Source organism: Sebastes umbrosus, unplaced genomic scaffold (assembly GCF_015220745.1).
Source record: "Sebastes umbrosus isolate fSebUmb1 unplaced genomic scaffold, fSebUmb1.pri S34, whole genome shotgun sequence".
Taxonomy (NCBI): domain Eukaryota; kingdom Metazoa; phylum Chordata; class Actinopteri; order Perciformes; family Sebastidae; genus Sebastes; species Sebastes umbrosus.
The window spans coordinates 106,658-130,843 of NW_023618439.1; the positions used below are offsets into that span (position 1 = coordinate 106,658).

At 38.2% G+C, this 24,186-nt stretch overlaps 2 protein-coding genes and 1 long non-coding RNA gene across 6 annotated transcripts in view; 2 read left to right on the forward strand and 1 right to left on the reverse strand.

The window, feature by feature from the left end:
* Positions 1 to 7,283, forward strand: nccrp1 (P1, F-box associated domain containing). Its single transcript, XM_037762737.1, has 6 exons — positions 1 to 200; positions 2,675 to 2,755; positions 2,845 to 2,941; positions 4,107 to 4,202; positions 6,596 to 6,734; positions 6,815 to 7,283. The coding sequence occupies exons 1-6, from the start codon at positions 59 to 61 to the stop codon at positions 6,983 to 6,985; spliced, it is 726 nt and encodes a 241-aa protein (XP_037618665.1). The 5' UTR covers positions 1 to 58; the 3' UTR covers positions 6,986 to 7,283.
* Positions 7,236 to 24,186, reverse strand: part of LOC119484171 — a 21,455-nt gene continuing 4,504 nt past the window's right edge. The window contains exons 2-3 of the long non-coding RNA XR_005205915.1: positions 8,806 to 8,810; positions 7,236 to 7,348 (exon numbers count right to left, since the gene is read on the reverse strand). This is a non-coding gene — a long non-coding RNA (uncharacterized LOC119484171). The remainder of the gene's footprint in view (positions 7,349 to 8,805; positions 8,811 to 24,186) is intronic.
* Positions 10,729 to 24,186, forward strand: part of slc8a2a (solute carrier family 8 member 2a) — a 62,493-nt gene continuing 49,035 nt past the window's right edge. For 2 of the 4 annotated variants that reach the window (XM_037762730.1, XM_037762731.1), the window contains exon 1: positions 10,735 to 10,878. The gene's annotated coding sequence lies outside the window, so the exon portion shown is untranslated. Of the gene's footprint in view, positions 10,879 to 16,221; positions 16,301 to 24,186 lie in introns of those variants that run through there. The other 2 variants (XM_037762736.1, XM_037762732.1) reach the window with 2 other exon arrangements.

Here is a 24,186-nt window from a genome sequence, read left to right on the forward strand (position 1 = left end):
GACTACCACACTAGAGGAAAGTATATAGACTTCCTGGAGCAGTCAGTGTTCAGTCACCATGTCTGCAGCTGAGTGGAAGAAGAGGTGTGAGGCTGAGTGGACTCTGCAGGGCGCTCCACTGCCGGACCACCTGGACTGGAAGTCTCTGTATGAGTCCAAACCGCTGGGGAGGAACCTGCTGAAGAACCCTGCACCTCACGGTACCCAGAACCAACACACACTGGTAGAAACAGCTGCTCGGTTCTGATCCAGAGAGGTTTAACTACAGTACTGATCCAGATGTTAGTGGAGCCTAGTGGAGCTACCTGTTATAGTACTGATCCAGATGTTAGTGGAGCCTAGTGGAGCTATCTGTTACAGTACTGATCCAGATGTTAGTGGAGCCTAGTGGAGCTACCTGTTATAGTACTGATCCAGATGTTAGTGGAGCCTAGTGGAGCTACCTGTTACAGTACTGATCCAGATGTTAGTGGAGCCTAGTGGAGCTACCTGTTATAGTACTGATCCAGATGTTAGTGGAGCCTAGTGGAGCTACCTGTTATAGTACTGATCCAGATGTTAGTGGAGCCTAGTGGAGCTACCTGTTATAGTACTGATCCAGATGTTAGTGGAGCCTAGTGGAGCTACCTGTTATAGTACTGATCCAGATGTTAGTGGAGCCTAGTGGAGTTACCTGTTACAGTACTGATCCAGATGTTAGTGGAGCCTAGTGGAGCTACCTGTTATAGTACTGATCCAGATGTTAGTGGAGCCTAGTGGAGCTACCTGTTATAGTACTGATCCAGATGTTAGTGGATCCTAGTGGAGCTACCTGTTACAGTACTGATCCAGATGTTAGTGGATCCTAGTGGAGCTACCTGTTATAGTACTGATCCAGATGTTAGTGGATCCTAGTGGAGCTACCTGTTACAGTACTGATCCAGATGTTAGTGGATCCTAGTGGAGCTACCTGTTACAGTACTGATCCAGATGTTAGTGGATCCTAGTGGAGCTACCTGTTACAGTACTGATCCAGATGTTAGTGGAGCCTAGTGGAGCTACCTGTTACAGTACTGATCCAGATGTTAGTGGATCCTAGTGGAGCTACCTGTTACAGTACTGATCCAGATGTTAGTGGATCCTAGTGGAGCTACCTGTTACAGTACTGATCCAGATGTTAGTGGATCCTAGTGGAGCTACCTGTTACAGTACTGATCCAGATGTTAGTGGATCCTAGTGGAGCTACCTGTTACAGTACTGATCCAGATGTTAGTGGAGCCTAGTGGAGCTACCTGTTACAGTACTGATCCAGATGTTAGTGGAGCCTAGTGGAGCTACCTGTTACAGTAACTTGAGTTTGGCTGTTTTCAAAGTTCCGTTTTGATTCCTTGAACTGATTCTGAAGCAGTTTCAGTGTTTTATAACCAAGACTTTAATATACTATTATTAATATGTATTAGTTGTGTATTAGTTGTGTATTAGTTGTGTATTAGTTCAGTATTAGTTCTGTATTAGTTCTGTATTAGTTCAGTATTAGTTCAGTATTAGTTCTGAGTGCTGTTCATAGTCAGCAGGCTGTTCTTCAGTTACCGTTGAGTCAGTTGAGTCAGACTTCCTCATGTCTGTTTTCAACATCTGTCAGCAGCTTTGTGCAACCTTACAGATGTGTAATGCTGCCAGAATCCACTCCCTGTCCTGAGGGGGTTTCTGTGTCTTCACTGCTCTTCCTGGTTTGGTGTTGAGGTTCAGTGTATCTTATCTCTTATCTTATAGATGTATTTATTATTATTAATAAAGGAATATCTTATCTCTTATCTTATAGATGTATTTATTATTATTAATAAAGGAATATCTTATCTCTTATCTTATAGATGTATTTATTATATTATTAATAAAAGAATATCTTATCTCTTATCTTATAGATGTATTTATTATATTATTAATAAAAGAATATCTTATCTCTTATCTTATAGATGTATTTATTATATTATTAATAAAGGAATATCTTATCTCTTATCTTATAGATGTATTTATTATATTATTAATAAAAGAATATCTTATCTCTTGTCTTATAGATGTATTGCTTATTATTATTATTATAGAAGATGTTGGTCCGATCCTCCTGGTGAGGAGGAAAAGCTCGGTGAGGGTGAGAAGAAGAAGAAGAAGAAGAAGAAGAAGAAGAGAGGTTTCTGTGTTGGTGGTTGCCTGGAAGCATTAATAGATGGTTGTAGGCTGTACCTATACCTACATTAACAATACATTAAACATTAGATTAAAAGATTATATAAAGGAACAAGTGGACCCAGATCATTGGGTTGAACCACTGTGTTCGATGGGGAAAAAGAATTCAGGTTGAAAAGTTGGACTCAACGACCTCAAACTGAACTACGATGGAAGCTTTCTGACTTTAATGACTAACACTTTAAAGCTTTGTGAGCTGCTGACTGAGGCTTAAAGTGTGTGTTCTTCACACAGAGACACACCCAGTGACCCTGTGACCCTGTCACAGAGATATATACTGTAGATTCATCACCAGTTTAATGACTAATACTAATACTAACACAGAGACACACCCAGTGACCCGGCACAGACCCAGATACTGTATATTCTGTGATATGTACAGTGGGATTACGGCGGCTCCAGTAGGTGTGGATCCAGTTACAGGTGTCTCTTTGTCTTAATCCCCATACAGGTCTGAGTCAGGACACCCCTCCTCCTGAACCTGACCTGCCTCAGGTACCATCACGTGGACCTCCACGCTTCCAGCCTGACGGTGAGAGACAGAGACAGATCAGTGAATGAACACCTCAGATATTAATGAAGTTTTATAAAGTCAGGGAATCATTTCTCTTCATCTTATAGGCGACTTCAGCGGCTGGACCACGAACACCGAAGTCCTCCCCTACGATACCAGCGGCATCCCAGCAGGTGCTGTGGTCTGTGAGATGCCTCAGTACAGGTGGGTCTTACCTGAGATCAGATGTTACCTGAGATCAGATGTTACCTGAGACCAGATGTTACCTGAGATCAGATGTTACCTGAGATCAGATGTTACCTGAGACCAGATGTTACCTGAGACCAGATGTTACCTGGGATCAGATGTTACCTGAGACCAGATGTTACCTGAGACCAGATGTTACCTGAGACCAGATGTTTACTAAACAGCTGGTTATAACTGTACTGACTAACAGCTGCAGTGGGTAGAAATGGAGCAAATATGATTAATAAAAGTTATTTTTTAAAACAGTCGCAATATCCTGACAGTAGTGCTTGTACAAGGCATTTGATTCTGTCGACCATGAGCTGCTGCTGGGTAGACTCAGTGATGTCGGTGTGGGCGGTTCAGAAACTACCTTGCAGATAGAGCCCAGTGTGTATATACAGATGGTCACAAGTCAAGCTTCAGGGGGATTTCTAAAGGAGTCCCCAAAGGTTCAATTCTAGCCCCTGTCTTATTTTCTATTTTTATAAATAACATTGGAAAGGACATACTTACAGCAAAGGTGCATCTTTATGCAGATGATACAAGAGTCTACTCAGTTGCCTCTTCTCTGAGTCAGGCTGTTAATGAGCTCCAGCCTGCCTTTCAAACAGCTGCAGGCCTCATTATTATTTTATATTATATATTATATTATTATATTATGGTCTAAAATTGGTTCTGAATGCTTAAAAAAAACAAATTCATGATCTTTTCCTGAGCTCGCTCCCAGATCTCAGACAATGTTGGCATTCATACCTTAGGAGGGGACGCCATTGACAGAGTATCATCGGGTACCGAGGATTTAATCGGAACTTGGTAGAGCAGCTTTCTGGTCTTGGAATAACCTTCAGAACACACTACATCTTCATGATTTTGTCTCCCTGGGAGAGTTCAAAGCTCTGATTAAGAACTGTGTAACTGAAGAGTTGCTTTTCCTAAACTGGATTTTGTGTTATGTATCTGTTGTCTTTTGTCTGTTTTAACGTGCTCCACTGTATAATTGTTTTAACTTTGTAATGGTGTGCCATCTTGGCCAGGTATTCCTCGAAAAAGAGATTTTAATCTCAAGGGGACTTCCTGGTTAAATAAAGGTTAAATTAAATAAATGAATAAATGAAAAGTGACTCTGTGGTGTCGTCTTCAGCTGGTTCTCCATGGAGCAGCTGGTGGACCTGAAGGCAGAGGGACTCTGGGAGGAGCTGCTGGATGATTATCAGCCTGAAATACTCGTCCATGACTGGTGGGTTAATGAGCACCTCTCCCTCCCCCCCCCCCATGTGTGATCACTTATCACCGCGGTCTTATCAGCTCGGTTGGTGCACACACACACACACACACACAGTAGATGACACCGTGTACGGAACATGTTTCCCAATCACGTGCATTAGTACACGCGTCATTTAGGTTCACCTCGTAAAACGTTGAACAGTCCAGGCGTGGATGGCTGTCTGGCCTTCATAATGTATATTATAAATTATACATATATATTATTATCCATATCATCCTCTGTTTGGTCAAACTTTATTTAACAGAGAAATCACTTTGTCATCTGGTATTAATTAATTAATTCCAAGGCTCCAATTTAAACCCATTAATAATAAGGTAATTATGTTATTCACCTGTTAACTTATGATTGGAAACTTATTTAGGAATTGCTCATATATGCTGAATCGTCCACAGATAATCACCATTAATAACAGCTAGTCTGACATGGTTGGTACTGATGGATTCATCAGGTTCTCTAGTTTACTATGATACCAGCAGTAGCAGTAGTAGTAGTAGTAGCAGTAGTAGCAGTAGTAGTTGTTATGATCTTGTTCACCAAAAGCGTGGACTCAATTGCAGGCACAAACACTAGTCTTTTGAAGGTGTAACAAATATATAATTTATTACAATAATATAAAAGGAACTGTGAACAGAGCTGGAGTTCCTGGAGGTAAGGATCCAGGTCGATTAGGAGCAGCGTGTAGGAGTGAGCAGGCAGGTTGGTTCCAGGAAGCAGCAACAGCTGACAGGTGAACAGACCTGAACAGAGGACAAAACAGGGTGAATCCAAAAATCCAAAAACACAAGCATGAGCAAGTCAAAAAACCAAGATACAAGGGAGCCTGAATACGTCATGTACCACTGTGAGTGACGGAACGATCTGGCGATGAGTGGCAGGAAGTGGCGGGGTAGATATACTGCAGGTGTGTGTGATGATTGGTTGATTACTTGATTGCTGTCAGCTGCTCCAGCAGTGCCTGCCCAGGAGGAGGGGGAGGAGGAAGGCCACACCTCCCAACACACTGACAGACTAGACACACAGGGAAAACACACAGGAGACAAAAGGGCAGGGAAACAGAGGAAACACAAGGAAAAACTAGTCTGCCAAGATGATAACATGACAGTAGTAGTAGCAGTAGTAGTAGCAGTATTAGTAGCAGTAGTAGTAGTAGTAGTAGTAGCAGTAGTAGCAGTAGTAGCAGCAGTAGTAGTAGTAGTAGTAGTAGTAGTAGCAGCAGTAGTAGTAGTAGTAGTAGTAGTAGTAGTAGTAGTAGTAGTAGTAGTAGCAGTAGTAGTAGTAGTAGTAGTAGCAGTAGTAGTAGTAGTAGCAGTAGTAGTAGTATTAGTAGTAGTAGCAGTAGTAGTAGTAGCAGTAGCAGTAGTAGTAGTAGTAGCAGTAGTAGTAGTAGTAGCAGTAGTAGCAGCGGGAGTAGTAGTGGAAGTAGTAGTAGTAGTAGTAGTAGCAGTAGTAGTAGTAGTAGTAGTAGTAGTAGTAGTAGTAGTAGCAGTAGTAGTAGTAGTAGCAATAGTAGTAGTAGCAGTAGTAGTAGTAGTAGTAGTAGTAGTAGCAGTAGTAGTAGTAGTAGCAGTAGTAGTAGTAGTAGCAGTAGTAGTAGTAGTAGCAGTAGTAGTAGTAGTAGCAATAGTAGTAGCAGTAGTAGTAGTAGTAGTAGTAGTAGTAGTAGTAGTAGTAGCAGTAGTAGTAGTAGTAGCAGTAGTAGTAGTAGTAGCAGTAGTAGTAGTAGTAGCAGTAGTAGTAGTAGTAGCAATAGTAGTAGCAGTAGTAGTAGTAGTAGTAGCTAGTAGTAGTAGTAGTAGCAGTAGTAGTAGTAGTAGTAGTCGTAGCAGCGGGAGTAGTAGTGGAAGTAGTAGTAGTAGTAGCAGTAGTAGTAGTAGTAGTAGTAGTAGTAGTAGCAGTAGTAGTAGTAGTAGCAGTAGTAGTAGTAGTAGCAGTAGTAGTAGCAGTAGTAGTAGTAGTAGTAGTAGCAGGAGTAGTAGTAGTAGTAGTAGTAGTAGCTAGTAGTAGTAGTAGTAGTAGCAGTAGTAGTAGTAGTAGTAGTAGTAGTCTGACATGGTTGGTACCGATGGATTCATCAGGTTCTCTAGTTTCAGATGATACCAGTTTATCTTCACTCTAGCTTTAAAACTGAGCCGCTACAACCCAAAATCAAAAGTTGTGTTAATAAATTAGTGGCGTCAAAACAAATTAGCATTTGACAGCCCTGATTATTATTATCATATTATATATATATATATATATATATATATATTCTGTGTATTTAATGTGCTGCCATCTGTCAACTCACCAGAGGACCGTTTAGTATGATAAACTTATTAATATATATATATATAATATCTATGTGTCAGGTACGAGGAGACTCAGCTGCATGAGTCCATCTACCAGCTGCATGTGAAGCTGCTGGCTGCAGACAAGACCACCGTGATCTCAGAGCACTCCGTCAGCCCCACCGAGGAGCTCAGCAACTACTCCCACACCTGGAAGGAGGTCAGTTACTGAGACAGGTAGTCTAGTATCTACCTGTGACTGAAGGTTCACTGACTGACCGTCTCTCTGTTGGCCTGCAGGTGTCACACGTGTTCTCTGGATATGGACCCGGGGTCAGATACGTCCACTTCCTGCACCGCCTGAAGAACAAGTTCATGAGGGAGTTCTACCCAACGCTGTTCACCGGCAGCTCCGTGGTGGTCCGACTGACCAGAACCAGCTCCAAGACCAGCTCCAAGACCAGCTGCTAGACCAGCTCCTAGGGTGTAGTCCTCCAGCTCCTATAGGGTCAATCCTACTGAGACCTGCAGAGCCAGTCGCTAACACGCTCCACGTAACCAACCAGATCAACATAATCAATCATCAATCATTTTATCTACTTTGTATTCTGATTGTTGGGGTAAATATTTGAATATGATTAAATTTAGCATTTTGCTTTTAAGGTGTTTTCAATAAATAAATAAATAAATAAAGGGAAAATTAATTTATCTTTGTTGTTTTTTAGAAACTATACGCTGCTTTGTGCAATAATAAAACATATTTTTCTTATTTCACGGTTCATTTTCTTTCTAACAGTGCAACATGCATGAATATATATCTATATATATATATATCTACATATATATATAGATATAAACTGGAAAAACAAAGTTCGGAAACTTGTGTTTGGTGGATTATTTCTCTGTTGTTACAATGCTAATGGTCATTGTATTTTACATGGTTGAAAGCCTGTTTATTTACCTTCTCAATGATGTCCAACTTGTAAGGATCATGCATTTGCGGGATGAGCAGCACAGCTGATGATGTGGGGAGCGCCCAAGAACAATGTTCCAAAATGCTCTGCCAATGGTAAACAGTGTATTCTCATAAGGCTACCAGGAAGCCTGCAATGACTGCCCTTCACCGTCAGGCCCGTTGGCGCTGGTGTCTCCAACACAGACAATGGAACCTGAACATGTGGGGGAATGTCATGTTCAGTGATGAGTCCAGGTTCTGTCTGCAGAAGTTGGATGGCAGGTCAAAGTATGGAGACGACGTGGAGAACGCTATGCTGATTGTTGAACCGATGCAGTAACAGCTTTTTGGTGGGGCAGTGTCATGGTGTGGAGCGGCATCTCCCTCACTGGTAAAACAAGGCTTGTCATCATTGAAGGCCATCTCAATGCAGGGAGATATCGGGATGAGATTCTGCAGCCAGTGGCGATCCCATATCTCCACAATCTGGCACCTAACTTCATCCTCCAAGAAACAACGCCCCCCCCACACAGAGCCAGGGTTATCACAGACTACCTCCACAATGTGGGAGTAGAGAGAATGGAACGGCCTGCCAAGAGTCCACACCTCAACCCAATTCAACACTTGTGGGATCAGCTTGGGCGTGCTGTACGTGTTAGAGTGACCAACACAACCACGCTGGCTGACCTGCAACCAATCCTGGTTGAGGAATGGAACTCCATCCCACAGCAACGTGTGACCAGGTTGGTGACCAGCATGAGGAGGAGGTACCAGGCTGTTGTGGCTGCGTATGGATCTTCCACCGCTACTGAGGCTCCTGACGGTGGATTCAATGAATAAAGTATAAAATTGCCAATATGTCTTGTTTGTTCCTTGTTACTGATAGAGAGTTCAATCATCCAATCCACCGAACAACTCAAATCAAGAGTCAACACCAACAGGAGAATACACTGTTTACCATTGACGGAGCATTTTGGCAAATTTTTCTTAGGCGTTACCCACATAATCAGCTGTGCTGCTCATCCCACAAATGCATGATCCTTACAAGTTGGACATCATTGCGAAGGTCAATAAACAGGCTTTCCAACGATGTAAAATACAATGACCATTAGCATTGTAACAACAGAGAAATAATCCATCAAACACAAGTTTCCGAACTTTGTTTTTCCAGTTTATATACAGTATATAGTTATATCACAATTAATACAAAAGAATAACTGAAATGGATATTTAATCTCAGATAATTGTCTCAAAAACAATATTTATATTACAGAAGCTAAATGATATGTAGTATATATACAGTAAACTATATGTGCATATACTATTTATTTCCCACATATACTGTATACATGGAGAACTTTAAGGGTGAATATGCGGCAAACATATTTGTTTTGCACATACATGTATATAATGTATGAAAACATATATGCATTTTAGATATAAAACAATATCCCCTCACCCCAATATTATCTGGTTTTCTTCTATGTTCACTTTTCTATTTGTTCTTAAAAAGGTTTATATTTTTATTTAATTAATTTATTAATTTGACAGTGACAATACATGTAGGCACTGTTTCACTTAATTAAAGTGCAACCGATGTAACATATACAGGACTTCTAGCCGGAGCTAGTTTGAAGACCTTGTCCCTGGTTAGGCTTTTATGAAAAGAAAAAAAATACAAAACACATCATAATTAAAATCACATAATAAAACATCACAATTAAAATCACATAGTAAAACATCATAATTAAAATCACATAATAAAACATCATAATTAAAATCACATAATAAAACATCATAATTAAAATCACATAATAAAACATCATACATAAAATCACATAATAAAAAAATAAAATTAAAATCACATATAAAACATCATACATTAAATCAGTATGTTCCCAGTCAGTGATAATAATAATCAGTGATCAGTGATCAATAATCAGTGCTCAGTGATCAATAATCAATAATCAGTGATCAATGATCAGTGATCAATAATCAGTGATCAATAATCAAAAGCAGTGATCAATAATCAGTGATCAGTTATCAGTGATCAATAATCAATAATCAGTGATCAATAATCAATTATCAGTGATCAGTGATCAATAATCAAAAGCAGTGATCAATAACCAGTGATCAGTTATCAGTGATCAATAATCAGTGATCAATAATCAGTGATCAATAATCAAAAGCAGTGATCAATAATCAGTGATCAGTTATCAGGGATCAATAATCAGTGATCAATAATCTGTGATCAATAATCAGTTATCAATAATCAGTGATCAGAGATCAGTGATCAATAATCAGTGATCAGAGATCAATAATCAATAATCAATAATCAGTGATCAGAGATCAATAATCAGTGATCAGAGATCAATAATCAGTTATAAATAATCAGTGATCAGTTATCAATAATCAGTGATCAGAGATCAATAATCAGTGATCAATAATCAGAGATCAATAATCAGTGATCAGTGATCAATAATCAGTGATCAGAGATCAATAATCAGTGATCAGTGATCAATAATCAGTGATCGGTGATCAATAATCAGTGATCAGAGATCAATAATCAGTGATCGGTGATCAATAATCAGTGATCAGAGATCAATAATCAGTGATCGGTGATCAATAATCAGTGATCAGAGATCAATAATCAGTGATCAGTGATCAATAATCAGTGATCGGTGATCAATAATCAGTGATCAGAGATCAATAATCAGTGATCGGTGATCAATAATCAGTGATCAGAGATCAATAATCAGTGATCAGAGATCAATAATCAGTGATCAGTGATCAATAATCAGTGATCAGTGATCAATAATCAGTGATCAGAGATCAATAATCAGTGATCAGTGATCACAGGTGTTCAGGTATGTCCGTTCTGCGGCTGCGCACTGGCCCATGCGTGTGCTGCCTTCAGGTGCTGCAGCTGGTTGTGTATAAACAATATATACACTTGTATATATATATTATATATATACATATGTATAAACAGCATCGAGCTGCTGGAACTAGAACTACCGGTAAAACTCCCCGGTCACCGGTTCTGTTATTATCTCCAACACAAACTGAAATCATTAAAACATTAAAGCAGCATCAACAGGTCGCTGTTACATCCTCACAGCCTCCTCCCTCCGACACAACGGGAACGGCCGAGGACACCTGAACGCAGCACGGCATCCTCCTCCTCCGCGTGGAGCATCACCGGAGCCGGTAACCGGTCAGTGAACGGAGAGGAGAGTTAACGGAGAGTCAGTTAAACGAGAGGAGAGTTACCGGAGCCTTCACTGAGCTGGGTCGGTCGGTACAGACGGGTTTAACCGGGAGGAGATTCAGGACGTTCAGAAGAGATGAAGACCCGCAGAGCTGCACCGTAAAGAGCCGGTAAGAGCCGGTAACCACCGAGGAACAGGTGATTAACGGGGAATACCGGGACACTGCTGACGGCTGAGTGAAAACACACTATAACTTTATTATAATGTTATATCCTTATTATATATTATATAATATTAAATCTATATACTTAATGTGAATATAACCTGCTGTTATAATAATATTAAATATATTTAATATTATAACAGCAGGTTATAATATTAAATATACTTAATGTGAATATAACAGCAGGTTATAATAACATTAAGTATATTTAATAATATAACCTGCTGTTATAATATTAAATATGCTTAATGTTAAATATACTTAATGTTAAATATGCTTAATGTTAAATATGCTTAATGTTAATATAACCTACTGTTATAATATTAAATATACTTAATGTTAAATATACTTAATGTGAATATAACCTGCTGTTATAATAACATTAAGTATATTTAATAATATAACAGCAGGTTATAATATTAAATATACTTAATGTGAATATAACAGCAGGTTATAATAACATTAAGTATATTTAATAATATAACCTGCTGTTATAATATTAAATATGCTTAATGTTAAATATACTTAATGTTAAATATGCTTAATGTTAAATATGCTTAATGTTAATATAACCTACTGTTATAATATTAAATATACTTAATGTTAAATATACTTAATGTGAATATAACCTGCTGTTATAATAACATTAAGTATATTTAATAATATAACAGCAGGTTATAATATTAAATATACTTAATGTGAATATAACCTGCTGTTATATTCACATTAAGTATATTTAATAATATAACCTACTGTTATAATATTAAATATACTTAATGTTAAATATGCTTAATGTTAAATATGCTTAATGTTAATATAACCTACTGTTATAATATTAAATATACTTAATGTTAAATATACTTAATGTGAATATAACCTGCTGTTATAATAACATTAAGTATATTTAATAATATAACCTGCTGTTATAATATTAAATATACTTAATGTTAAATATGCTTAATGTTAAATATGCTTAATGTTAAATATGCGTAATGTTAATATAACCTACTGTTATAATAACATTAAGTATATTTAATAATATAACCTGCTGTTATAATATTAAATATGCTTAATGTTAATATAACAGCAGGTTATAATAACATTAAGTATATTTAATAATATAACAGCAGGTTATAATGTTAAATATGCTTAATGTTAAATATGCTTAATGTTAATATAACCTACTGTTATAATATTAAATATGCTTAATGTTAAATATGCGTAATGTTAATATAATCTGCTGTTATAATATTAAATATGCTTAATGTTAAATATGCTTAATGTTAATATAACCTACTGTTATAATATTAAATATGCTTAATGTTAAATATGCGTAATGTTAATATAACCTACTGTTATAATATTAAATATATTTAATATTAAATATACTTAATGTTAAATATGCTTAATGTTAATATAACCTGCTGTTATAATATTAAATATATTTAATATTAAATATGCTTAATGTTAAATATGCGTAATGTTAATATAACCTGCTGTTATAATATTAAATATGCTTAATGTTAATATACCGTTATCATGAAGGAGGTTAAATAACGCTCCAAAGGGGTCCCTTGACCTCTGACCTCCAGATCAGTGAATGTAAATGGGTTCTATGGGTACCCACGAGTCTCCCCTTTACAGACATGCCCACTTTATGATCATCACATGCAGTTTGGGGCAAGTCATAGTCAAGTCAGCACACTGACACACTGACAGCTGTTGTTGTCTGTTGGGCTGCAGTTTGCCATGTTATGATGTGAGCATATTGTTTTATGCTAAATGCAGTACCTGTGAGGGTTTCTGGATCAATATCTGTCATTGATTTGTGTTGTTCATTGATTTATAATAATAAATATATACATACATTTACATAAAGCAGCATATTAGTCCACTCCCATGTTGATAAAAGGATTAAATACTGGACTGATCTCCCTTTAAGGTTCATTTAGAACAGATAGTGATTGACAGCTCTATAGAACAGTGTCTGTCTCAGGTCCGTCGTGTCTTTGGTGCCGTCTAAGGAACCAGGAAGACAATATGTGTGTCGGGGTTTAGACGGTAAATCCAAGCAGTCCACCAGTAAAGCTCACTGACACTTTAGTGAAATGCAACCCCCCCCCCACGTAGGTGACGGCTCCAGTAAACCAACGCTGCTTCATTGTGTTCAGGCACCGATCTGCTCGCCGTCCCAGGTGCAACAGGACAAAGAGCCATACTACACCTCACGTTCCTCTCACATCAGACTCCTACTGACAGATCCTCATCCACCTGGTGGAAGGGAAGTGAAGACCTCTCTGTTACCCTGACTACATTAGTACATATCATTACAGATGTTTAATACTGAAGAGAAGACCTACAGTAGAGATGGATGGAAGGCTCTCTGTTACCCTGACTACATTAGTACATATCATTACAGATGTTTAATACTGAAGAGAAGACCTACAGATGGATGGAAGGCTCTCTGTTACCCTGACTACATTATTACATATCATTACAGATGTTTAATACTGAAGAGAAGACCTACAGTAGAGATGGATGGAAGGCTCTCTGTTACCCTGACTACATTAGTACATATCATTACAGATGTTTAATACTGAAGAGAAGACCTACAGTAGAGATGGATGGAAGGCTCTCTGTTACCCTGACTACATTAGTACATATCATTACAGATGTTTAATACTGAAGAGAAGACCTACAGTAGAGATGGAAGGCTCTCTGTTACCCTGACTACATTAATACATATCATTACAGATGTTTAATACTGAAGAGAAGACCTACAGTAGAGATGGAAGGCTCTCTGTTACCCTGACTACATTAATACATATCATTACAGATGTTTAATACTGAAGAGAAGACCTACAGTAGAGATGGAAGGCTCTCTGTTACCCTGACTACATTAATACATATCATTACAGATGTTTAATACTGAAGAGAAGACCTACAGTAGAGATGGAAGGCTCTCTGTTACCCTGACTACATTAGTACATATCATTACAGATGTTTAATACTGAAGAGAAGACCTACAGTAGAGATGGATGGAAGGCTCTCTGTTACCCTGACTACATTAATACATATCATTACAGATGTTTAATACTGAAGAGAAGACCTACAGTAGAGATGGATGGAAGGCTCTCTGTTACCCTGACTACATTAGTACATATCATTACAGATGTTTAATACTGAAGAGAAGACCTACAGTAGAGATGGAAGGCTCTCTGTTACCCTGACTACATTAATACATATCATTACAGATGTTTAATACTGAAGAGAAGACCTACAGTAGAGATGGATGGAAGGCTCTCTGTTACCCTGACTACATTAGTACATATCATTACAGATGTTTAATACTGAAGAGAAGACCTACAGTAGAGATGGAAGGCTCTCTGTTACCCTGACTACATTAATACATATCATTATAGATGTTTAATACTGAAGAGAAGACCTACAGTAGAGATGGATGGAAGGCTCTCTGTTACCCTGACTACATTAGTACATATCATTACAGATGTTTAATACTGAAGAGAAGACCTACAGTAGAGATGGAAGGCTCTCTGTTACCCTGACTACATTAATACATATCATTATAGATGTTTAATGCTGCGATCCTGAACATCGTTAGGATCAGAGACATCATGTAGTTCATTTCTGGTTCTATCACCTTGTTTAAAGGGACTGTTTGTAAGAATCCTAAATGTGTTGTTAACAGCATCACCTGTGTCCGTTAAGTCAACTAAAGTCAGCGTCCTGTTGCTGGCGCTTGTGCTCGCTCTACATAGACATGAAGGAGCATCGCTCAACACAGTGAGGAGACACACGTCAGCTAAAAGCACAATATCACTCTATATTTCAGCTGCTTGGCAGTAATGTTAGCTGACCAGACCAAGGTCTCTCCATGAATCAATGCTGATCCTAGTGTTGGCTTTTCCCGCCTCAGCCTCCCGACCGCGGCCGGAGGGAACGGGGGAGACGCCGGAGTTTTGGTGGGAGACGACAACGTTTCTCTCTGCGGAGCCCCGTCACTTCACAAGACACGGGAAACCTCTGTTGGTCTGGAGGAGCTGCAGCAGTTATTTCTGCACAAACGTCCACTGAACATTCACTAGATATTCTCAGAGCTAAACTAACTCTTCTGCAGTGTGGAGTGAGCAGCATGCACGTGAGAGGTGGAGAGAGAGAGAGAAGGAGCGCGGTGTGTGAGTGAAGGCAGGCAGAGGAGCAGAGGAGCAGAGGAGCAGAGACTCCGGTCCTGGAGACCAAAGCTACGGTCTCCCCTGCGTCCTCCGACCGCGGCCAACACTGTTTAACAGCTTCACCAGATACAACCAAGAGGTTTTGGTGCTTCACTGGAGTTTGTGTTGGAGTCTGAGTCTGAACAGCGGAGACACACGAGAGACCATGAGACACCGACCAGCAATGATTTATACCTGAACAAGTTACTAACAGGAACTTTAACTGTCGTATAAGTCGAGGTTACAGCAGCGTACGTACTGTATTTACCAGCCTGTCTGTCTGTGTGTGTGTGTGTGTGTGTGTGTGTGTGAGAGAGGAGAGTTAGTGCATGTGGGGGTCTGTTTTGTTTTCATTGACTCCCTCATCTATCTCTATTGTGTGTTCAGGCCTGCCGGCTGCCTCGGCACATTTGGTTGGTCTGAACTACATCGTTGACCAGAGTTCAAGCGGCCATGGTGGAGAGGTGGAGAGGTGGAGGGGTGAAGAGGTGGAGGGGTGGAGAGGTGGAGGGGTGGAGGAGTGGAGAGGTGGAGAGGTGGAGAGGTGGAGGGGTGAAGGTCTGGAGGGGTGGAGAGGTGGAGAGGTGGAGGGGTGGAGGGGTGAAGGTCTGGAGGGGTGGAGAGGTGGAGAGGTGGAGAGGTGGAGGAGTGGAGGGGTGGAGAGGTGGAGGAGTGGAGGGGTGGAGAGGTGGAGGAGTGGAGGAGTGGAGAGGTGGAGGGGTGAAGGTCTGGAGGGGTGGAGAGGTGGAGGAGTGGAGAGGTGGAGGAGTGGAGGGGTGGAGGGGTGGAGAGGTGGAGGGGTGGAGAGGTGGAGAGGTGGAGGGGTGGAGGAGTGAAGGTCTGGAGGGGTGGAGAGGTGGAGAGGTGAAGTGATGGAACGGAACTGTAGTGTTTTTGTTTCCATGCTGTGAGTTTCCGTCAGGTCGCTCCAGCGTGGTTTTGAGATGTCATCCAGTAAATGAACATTATGAGCAATGTGTTAATGTGTTAATGTGTTAACTCAGACGGGGAGGTGGAGAGGTGGAGAGGTGGAGAGGTGGAGGGGTGGAGAGGTTGAGAGGTGGAGGGGTGGAGAGGCTCCAGTGTGTTAACTCAGACGAGGTAATAAGTAGAAACTCTCTCCTTAATGAGTCACATCGGGGGGGAAACAACTCCATCTGACAGGTTAGTGCCGCTGTGCTAGTCTGGCAGCAGAGCAGCTGTTGACACCATCACATAGTCACATCACAGACTAATATACCATCACAGACTAATATACCATCACAGACTAATATACCATCACAGCCAGCAGTCTGTGATGGTATATTAGTCTGTGATGGCATATTAGTCTAGTCTGTGATGGTATATTAGTCTGTGATGGCATATTAGTCTAGTCTGTGATGGTATATTAGTCTGTGATGACATATTAGTCTGTGATAGCATATTAGTCTAGTCTGTGATGGTATATTAGTCTGTGATAGTATATTAGTCTGTGATGGTATATTAGTCTAGTCTGTGATGGTATATTAGTCTGTGATAGTATATTAGTCTGTGATGGTATATTAGTCTAGTCTGTGATGGTATATTAGTCTGTGATGGTATATTAGTCTGTGATAGTATATTAGTCTGTGATGGTATATTAGTCTGTGACGGTATATTAGTCTAGTCTGTGTTGGTATATTAGTCTGTGATGGTATATTAGTCTGTGACGGTATATTAGTCTGTGATGGTATATTAGCCTGTGATGGTATATTAGTCTGTGATGGTATATTAGTCTGTGATGGCATATTAGTCTGTGATGGCATATTAGTCTAGTCTGTGATGGTATATTAGTCTGTGATGGTATATTAGTCTGTGATGGCATATTAGTCTGTGATGGCATATTAGTCTAGTCTGTGATGGTATATTAGTCTGTGATAGTATATTAGTCTGTGATGGTATATTAGTCTAGTCTGTGATGGTATATTAGTCTAGTCTGTGATGGTATATTAGTCTGTGATAGTATATTAGTCTGTGATGGTATATTAGTCTGTGACGGTATATTAGTCTAGTCTGTGTTGGTATATTAGTCTGTGATGGTATATTAGTCTGTGACGGTATATTAGTCTGTGATGGTATATTAGCCTGTGATGGTATATTAGTCTGTGATGGTATATTAGTCTGTGATGGTATATCAGTCTGTGATGGTATATTAGTCTGTGATGGTATATTAGTCTAGTCTGTGATGGTATATTAGTCTGTGATGGCATATTAGTCTGTGATGGTATATTAGTCTGTGACGGTATATTAGTCTAGTCTGTGTTGGTATATTAGTCTGTGATGGTATATTAGTCTGTGACGGTATATTAGTCTGTGATGGTATATTAGCCTGTGATGGTATATTAGTCTGTGATGGTATATTAGTCTGTGATGGTATATCAGTCTGTGATGGTATATTAGTCTAGTCTGTGATGGTATATTAGTCTAGTCTGTGATGGTATATTAGTCTGTGATGGCATATTAGTCTGTGATGGTATATTAGTCTGTGATGGTATATTAGTCTGTGATGATATATTAGTCTAGTCTGTGATGGTATATTAGTCTAGTCTGTGATGGTATATTAGTCTAGTCTGTGTTGGTATATTAGTCTGTGATGGCATATTAGTCTAGTCTGTGATGGTATATTGGTCTGTGATGGCATATTAGTCTGTGATGGTATATTAGTCTGTGACGGTATATTAGTCTAGTCTGTGATGGTATATTAGTCTGTGATGGCATATTAGTCTGTGATGGTATATTAGTCTGTGATGGTATATTAGCCTGTGATGGTATATTAGTCTGTGACGGTATATTAGTCTAGTCTGTGATGGTATATTAGTCTGTGATGGCATATTAGTCTGTGATGGTATATTAGTCTGTGGCGGTATATTAGTCTGTGATGGTATATTAGCCTGTGATGGTATATTAGTCTGTGATGGTATATTAGTCTGTGATGGTATATTAGTCTGTGACGGTATATTAGTCTAGTCTGTGATGGTATATTAGTCTGTGATAGTATATTAGTCTGTGATGGCATATTAGTCTAGTCTGTGATGGTATATTGGTCTGTGATGGCATATTAGTCTGTGATGGTATATTAGTCTGTGACGGTATATTAGTCTAGTCTGTGATGGTATATTAGTCTGTGATAGTATATTAGTCTGTGATGGTATAATAGTCTGTGATGGTATATTAGTCTGTGATGGTATATTAGTCTGTGACGGTATATTAGTCTAGTCTGTGATGGTATATTAGTCTGTGATGGTATATTAGTCTAGTCTGTGATGGTATATTAGTCTGTGATGGTATATTAGTCTGTGACGGTATATTAGTCTGTGATGGTATATTAGCCTGTGATGGTATATTAGTCTGTGATGGTATATTAGTCTGTGATGGTATATCAGTCTGTGATGGTATATTAGTCTGTGATGGTATATTAGTCTGTGATGGCATATTAGTCTGTGATGGCATATTAGTCTAGTCTGTGATGGTATATTAGTCTGTGATAGTATATTAGTCTGTGATGGTATATTAGTCTAGTCTGTGATGGTATATTAGTCTGTGATAGTATATTAGTCTGTGATGGTATATTAGTCTAGTCTGTGATGGTATATTAGTCTGTGATGGTATATTAGTCTGTGATAGTATATTAGTCTGTGATGGTATATTAGTCTGTGACGGTATATTAGTCTAGTCTGTGTTGGTATATTAGTCTGTGATGGTATATTAGTCTGTGACGGTATATTAGTCTGTGATGGTATATTAGCCTGTGATGGTATATTAGTCTGTGATGGTATATTAGTCTGTAATGGTATATTAGTCTGTGATGGCATATTAGTCTGTGATGGCATATTAGTCTAGTCTGTGATGGTATATTAGTCTGTGATAGTATATTAGTCTGTGATGGTATATTAGTCTAGTCTGTGATGGTATATTAGTCTAGTCTGTGATGGTATATTAGTCTGTGATAGTATATTAGTCTGTGATGGTATATTAGTCTGTGACGGTATATTAGTCTAGTCTGTGTTGGTATATTAGTCTGTGATGGTATATTAGTCTGTGACGGTATATTAGTCTGTGATGGTATATTAGCCTGTGATGGTATATTAGTCTGTGATGGTATATTAGTCTGTGATGGTATATCAGTCTGTGATGGTATATTAGTCTGTGATGGTATATTAGTCTAGTCTGTGATGGTATATTAGTCTGTGATGGTATATTAGTCTAGTCTGTGTTGGTATATTAGTCTGTGATGGTATATTAGTCTGTGACGGTATATTAGTCTGTGATGGTATATTAGCCTGTGATGGTATATTAGTCTGTGATGGTATATTAGTCTGTGATGGTATATCAGTCTGTGATGGTATATTAGTCTGTGATGGTATATTAGTCTAGTCTGTGATGGTATATTAGTCTGTGATGGTATATTAGTCTGTGACGGTATATTAGTCTAGTCTGTGTTGGTATATTAGTCTGTGATGGTATATTAGTCTGTGACGGTATATTAGTCTAGTCTGTGTTGGTATATTAGTCTGTGATGGTATATTAGTCTGTGACGGTAAATTAGTCTGTGATGGTATATTAGTCTGTGATGGTATATTAGTCTAGTCTGTGATGGTATATTAGTCTGTGATGGTATATTAGTCTGTGACGGTATATTAGTCTAGTCTGTGTTGGTATATTAGTCTGTGATGGTATATTAGTCTGTGACGGTATATTAGTCTGTGATGGTATATTAGCCTGTGATGGTATATTAGTCTGTGATGGTATATTAGTCTGTGATGGTATATCAGTCTGTGATGGTATATTAGTCTAGTCTGTGATGGTATATTAGTCTAGTCTGTGATGGTATATTAGTCTGTGATGGCATATTAGTCTGTGATGGTATATTAGTCTGTGACGGTATATTAGTCTGTGATGGTATATTAGTCTGTGATGGTATATTAGTCTGTGATGATATATTAGTCTAGTCTGTGATGGTATATTAGTCTAGTCTGTGATGGTATATTAGTCTAGTCTGTGTTGGTATATTAGTCTGTGATGGCATATTAGTCTAGTCTGTGTTGGTATATTAGTCTAGTCTGTGATGGTATATTAGTCTGTGTTGCTATATTAGTCTGTGATGGTATATTAGTCTGTGATGGTATATCAGTCTATGATGGTATATTAGTCTGTGATGGTATATTAGTCTGTGTTGGTATATTAGTCTAGTCTGTGTTGGTATATTAGTCTGTGATGGTATATCAGTCTGTGATGGTATATTAGTCTAGTCTGTGTTGGTATATTAGTCTGTGATGGTATATCAGTCTGTGATGGTATATTAGTCTAGTCTGTGTTGGTATATTAGTCTGTGTTGGTATATTAGTCTGTGTTGGTACATTAGTCTGTGATGGTATATTAGTCTGTGTTGGTATATTAGTCTGTGATGGTATATTAGTCTAGTCTGTGATGGTATATTAGTCTGTGATGGTATATTAGTCTAGTCTGTGATGGTATATTAGTCTGTGTTGGTATATTAGTCTAGTCTGTGTTGGTATATTAGTCTGTGATGGTATATCAGTCTGTGATGGTATATTAGTCTAGTCTGTGTTGGTATATTAGTCTGTGATGGTATATCAGTCTGTGATGGTATATTAGTCTAGTCTGTGTTGGTATATTAGTCTGTGTTGGTATATTAGTCTGTGTTGGTACATTAGTCTGTGATGGTATATTAGTCTGTGTTGGTATATTAGTCTGTGATGGTATATTAGTCTAGTCTGTGATGGTATATTAGTCTGTGATGGTATATTAGTCTAGTCTGTGATGGTATATTAGTCTGTGTTGGTATATTAGTCTAGTCTGTGTTGGTATATTAGTCTGTGATGGTATATTAGTCTGTGAAGGTATATTAGTCTAGTCTGTGTTGGTATATTAGTCTGTGATGGTATATCAGTCTGTGATGGTATATTAGTCTAGTCTGTGTTGGTATATTAGTCTGTGATGGTATATTAGTCTGTGTTGGTATATTAGTCTGTGATGGTATATTAGTCTGTGTTGGTATATTAGTCTGTGTTGGTATATTAGTCTGTGATGGTATATTAGTCTAGTCTGTGATGGTATATTAGTCTAGTCTGTGATGGTATATTAGTCTGTGTTGGTATATTAGTCTAGTCTGTGATGGTATATTAGTCTGTGTTGGTATATTAGTCTGTGATGGTATATTAGTCTGTGATGGTATATTAGTCTAGTCTGTGATGGTATATTTGTCTAGTCTGTGTTGGTGTATTTGTCTGTGTTGGTATGTTAGTCTGTGATGGTATATTAGTCTGTGATGGTATATTAGTCTAGTCTGTGTTGTTGTATTAGTCTGTGTTGGTATATTAGTCTGTGTTGGTATATTAGTCTGTGATGGTATATTAGTCTGTGACGGTATATTAGTCTAATCTGTGTTGGTATATTAGTCTAGTCTGTGATGGTATATTAGTCTAGTCTGTGATGGTATATTAGTCTGTGATGGTATATTAGTCTAGTCTGTGTTGGTATATTAGTCTGTGGTGGTATATTAGTCTAGTCTGTGATGGTATATTAGTCTGTGATGGTATATTAGTCTAGTCTGTGTTGGTATATTAGTCTGTGATGTTATATTAGTCTAGTCTGTGTTGGTATATTAGTCTGTGATGGTATATTAGTCTGTGATGGTATATTAGTCTAGTCTGTGATGGTATATTAGTCTGTGATGGTTTATTAGTCTGTGATGGTATATTAGTCTGTGATGGTATATTAGTCTAGTCTGTGTTGGTATATTAGTCTGTGATGGTATATTAGTCTGTGGTGGTATATTAGTCTAGTCTGTTTTGGTATATTAGTCTGTGTTGGTATATTAGTCTGTGATGGTATATTAGTCTGTGATGGATTATTAGTCTGTGATGGTATATTAGTCTGTGATGGTATATTAGTCTAGTCTGTGATGGTATATTAGTCTAGTCTGTGATGGTATATTAGTCTGTGATGGTACATTAGTCTGTGATGGTATATTAGTCTGTGATGGTATATTAGTCTGTGATTGTATATTAGTCTCTGGTGGTATATTAGTCTGTGATGGTATATTAGTCTAGTCTGTGATGGTATATTAGTCTAATCTGTGATGGTATATTAGTCTGTGATGGTATATTAGTCTGTGATGGTATATTAGTCTAGTCTGTGTTGGTATATTAGTCTGTGATGGTATATTAGTCTAGTCTGTGATGGTATATTAGTCTGTGATGGTATATTAGTCTGTGATGGTTTATTAGTCTGTGATGGTATATTAGTCTGTGATGGTATATTAGTCTAGTCTGTGTTGGTATATTAGTCTGTGATGGTATATTAGTCTGTGGTGGTATATTAGTCTAGTCTGTTTTGGTATATTAGTCTGTGTTGGTATATTAGTCTGTGATGGTATATTAGTCTGTGATGGATTATTAGTCTGTGATGGTATATTAGTCTGTGATGGTATATTAGTCTAGTCTGTGATGGTATATTAGTCTAGTCTGTGATGGTATATTAGTCTGTGATGGTACATTAGTCTGTGATGGTATATTAGTCTGTGGTGGTATATTAGTCTGTGATGGTATATTAGTCTGTGATTGTATATTAGTCTGGTGGTATATTAGTCTGTGATGGTATATTAGTCTAGTCTGTGATGGTATATTAGTCTAATCTGTGTTGGTATATTAGTCTAGTCTGTGTTGGTATATTAGTCTGTGATGGTATATTAGTCTGTGATTGTATATTAGTCTGTGATGGTATATTAGTCTGTGATGGTATATTAGTCTGTGATGGTATATTAGTCTAGTCTGTGTTGGTATATTAGTCTGTGATGGTATATTAGTCTAGTCTGTGATGGTATATTAGTCTGTGATGGTATATTAGTCTAGTCTGTGTTGGTATATTAGTCTGTGATGGTATATTAGTCTGTGATGGCATATTAGTCTGTGATGGTATATTAGTCTGTGACGGTATATTAGTCTGTGATGGTATATTAGTCTGTGATGGTATATTAGTCTGTGATGATATATTAGTCTAGTCTGTGATGGTATATTAGTCTAGTCTGTGATGGTATATTAGTCTAGTCTGTGTTGGTATATTAGTCTGTGATGGCATATTAGTCTAGTCTGTGATGGTATATTGGTCTGTGATGGCATATTAGTCTGTGATGGTATATTAGTCTGTGACGGTATATTAGTCTAGTCTGTGATGGTATATTAGTCTGTGATGGCATATTAGTCTGTGATGGTATATTAGTCTGTGATGGTATATTAGCCTGTGATGGTATATTAGTCTGTGACGGTATATTAGTCTAGTCTGTGATGGTATATTAGTCTGTGATGGCATATTAGTCTGTGATGGTATATTAGTCTGTGGCGGTATATTAGTCTGTGATGGTATATTAGCCTGTGATGGTATATTAGTCTGTGATGGTATATTAGTCTGTGATGGTATATTAGTCTAGTCTGTGATGGTATATTAGTCTAGTCTGTGATGGTAAATTAGTCTAGTCTGTGTTGGTATATTAGTCTGTGATGGTATATTAGTCTAGTCTGTGATGGTATATTAGTCTGTGATGGTATATTAGTCTGTGATGGTTTATTAGTCTGTGATGGTATATTAGTCTGTGATGGTATATTAGTCTAGTCTGTGTTGGTATATTAGTCTGTGATGGTATATTAGTCTGTGGTGGTATATTAGTCTAGTCTGTTTTGGTATATTAGTCTGTGTTGGTATATTAGTCTGTGATGGTATATTAGTCTGTGATGGATTATTAGTCTGTGATGGTATATTAGTCTGTGATGGTATATTAGTCTAGTCTGTGATGGTATATTAGTCTAGTCTGTGATGGTATATTAGTCTGTGATGGTACATTAGTCTGTGATGGTATATTAGTCTGTGGTGGTATATTAGTCTGTGATGGTATATTAGTCTGTGATTGTATATTAGTCTGGTGGTATATTAGTCTGTGATGGTATATTAGTCTAGTCTGTGATGGTATATTAGTCTAATCTGTGTTGGTATATTAGTCTAGTCTGTGTTGGTAT

Bases quoted from the DNA above. Each gene is read 5' to 3' on its own strand.
- nccrp1 (XM_037762737.1), top strand. From the start codon at position 59: ATGTCTGCAGCTGAGTGGAAGAAGAGGTGTGAGGCTGAGTGGACTCTG. The intron at 2,942-4,106 runs GTGGGTCTTACC...TGTCGTCTTCAG, and splicing joins TGTGAGATGCCTCAGTACAG to CTGGTTCTCCATGGAGCAGC. The intron at 6,735-6,814 runs GTCAGTTACTGA...GTTGGCCTGCAG, and splicing joins ACTCCCACACCTGGAAGGAG to GTGTCACACGTGTTCTCTGG.